Source organism: Nannobrachium achirus, assembly GCF_963921795.1.
Source record: "Nannobrachium achirus genome assembly, chromosome: 8".
Lineage (NCBI taxonomy): Eukaryota > Metazoa > Chordata > Actinopteri > Myctophiformes > Myctophidae > Nannobrachium > Nannobrachium achirus.
The window spans coordinates 958389-960888 of record NC_137817.1 but is presented as its reverse complement, the minus strand read 5'-3'; the positions used below and the strand labels follow the sequence as shown (position 1 = coordinate 960888).

The 2500-nt window shown below is 49.4% G+C and overlaps 1 protein-coding gene across 1 annotated transcript in view; it reads left to right on the top strand.

The window, feature by feature from the left end:
- Positions 1-2500, top strand: part of ankrd13b (ankyrin repeat domain 13B) — a gene marked incomplete at both ends in the record, with an annotated part of 25758 nt that overhangs the window by 1204 nt on the left and 22054 nt on the right. Inside the window, one exon of the mRNA XM_080731119.1 lies at positions 1572-1696. Coding sequence (XP_080587245.1) covers positions 1572-1696 — 125 coding nt within the window. The remainder of the gene's footprint in view (positions 1-1571; positions 1697-2500) is intronic.

Sequence of the window (2500 nt, the reverse complement as noted above, 5' to 3'; positions counted from 1 at the left end):
AGCCATAAACTGACCACCAGTGGTCTAAATGAAACACACACCAGAGGTGGAGGCGGCCATGGCGCGTCAAAACATACGGCTCCATTATTTTCAATGAGCCAACCCACACCGGCGGCGTTAGACGTGCGCAGGCGCGGGTCTGACACCTCGCCTGCCGCACAGATACGATGCTGTTCTATTCATGCACCTTGTCTGTGAGGATGACCAGGTGTTATATGAGTATCCTTATAGAAGGTGTCATGTCTATCCTTATCTTGTCCATGAACCATCAACCCTGTTACGTCTGTTTCCCTGTAAATTAACATATTGTTATGTATTGATGATCCAGTGTATAAAAGGGAGACACTATTTACTGCACAGACAGGCCCGATAGTCCCGAGATTATTTCAATGTCTTTCCCTGCCAGGCCCGATAGTCCCGAGAATTTCCGCCATTTTGAAAAAAAGAAAAAAAAAAATCAAAAAATGTGTTTTTCAAAAAAATATTCTGACCCCAAAAAATGTAGTAGGCATGATAGAAATCGCGAAATTGCATGTTTAACCCCCATAGCAACCCCATCTATCAAACATGGCAGCCATCTTTGTTTACATTTTAGGAAAACATAATGGCTTGTATCTCATGAATGCCTGAACGGATTTCCATTCGGATTTTTTTGTTTGAAAGCTGTGAGCAATGTGGACACACGTGGTGCATTATCTAGGCATGGGTGTGCATGATCCGTGCACCATGAATTACATGGAAGTCTATGGAGACCAGAGGCACCGTAGAGTACGAAGGTATGTTAAAATGGCGGGGAATGTGTTAAAAGGATAATAATAATAACTCCAATGATAACAGTAAGACCAGTAGCAACACTACGACCACACTGAGACAAACTGCACTGAAAATACAACAACGTGTTAAACAACGATTAAAAAGATCGATGGGTGTAGGTAGTGACAGGAGTGACGTGTCAGACAGCTCTGATGGGGTGGGGGGGGGGGGGGGGTGTACATGTTGATGACTGATGATATGCTGACCTCATTATTTCAGCCAATGAGAGAATAACCATCTTAACTAATAATTTATTGAATGTCTGTCCGTCTGACCGTCTGTCTGCATGATGACATCACTGATACTAAACAGTGTCGCCACCATGGTAACAATTGGGAACTGGGATCGGGATTCGGGCTGAAAAAAAAATCATCCCAAAGCCTGAATGTTACCGACAGATTTGAGTGTGTGTGTGTGTGTATGTGCGTATGTGTGTGCGTGCAGCCGTGCGTGCGTGCGTGCGGCCGTGCGTGCGTGCGTGCGTGCGTGCGTGCGTGCGTGCGTGCGTGCGTGCGTGCGTGCGTGTGTGTGTGCGTGTGTGTGTGTGTGTGTGCGTGTGTGTGTGTGTGTGTGTGTGTGTGTGTGCGTGACCTCATGCAACCCTCCACTGGTCCAACTCAGTGTGAGTCTCACTTGAATTCTCATGAATTATTCATGAGATCATTGAGTTCTGCTCTGGGTAAAGGTCTCTCTCTCTCTCTCTCTCTCTCTCTCTCTCTCTCTCTCTCTCTCTCTGTGTGTCTATGTCTCTCTACCAGTCCTCCAGGAAGCAGTGAGCAGCAGGGATGCTGAGCTGGTTGCTCTGGTGCTTGGTTACCGTGACAACCAACGCTCCGCCCGGAGACTGGCCGGCATCCCCGTCCTATTGGACAGACTGAGTCAGGTGACCTCTCGCACACACACACACGCACACAAACACACACACACACACACACACACATGCACACGCACACGCACACACGCACGCGCGCATGCACACACGCACGCACGCACGCACGCACGCACGCACGCACGCACGCACGCACGCACGCACACACACCCACGCACGCACGCACACACGCACGCACGCACGCACGCACGCACGCACACACGCACACACGCACGCACACACACACAGGATGATCACCCTGCATCAGCTGTTTTGAACCAGAAGTGAACGATCACGTATTCCTATCATAACCAACTGTACTTGGATCAGATTGATGCTGTTGTTTCCGACCGATATCTTTCTGTAGAATCTATTCAGATTGTTCTATTCAGATTTTGTTAAAGCTATACTGTGTAAGTTGCTCAACTGGTGGTCTGTAGCAGTATAGCAAACCGCGGTCGCGTTTGCTTTTTTCGTCCGTTTTTGGCTCGCGGACCGGGCCGTCAGACCACCGCGTCCGCCTCGCCTCGCCGAGACGCTTTCAATGAGGTCTCCCGTGTCCTTCTACGAGCAGCGGTTGGAGAGTTACATGCTAGACTCCTCCAGTGTAAACACTGCAGTGTACTTCCTGAAGGCGTGTTTCCTAAACCCACCAGAGAGCCCGGCAGTGTATGTTCTGCGCTGTGATTGGCCGGCAGTGTATAACCCTCGCTGTGATTCGCCGGTAGTGTGATTTTTCCGCGAAAACCGGTCCCGGGCAGGGATCATAGAAAACATATAAAGAGAAGGCTTTAGAAGCTGAAAATAACGGAGTGGGGG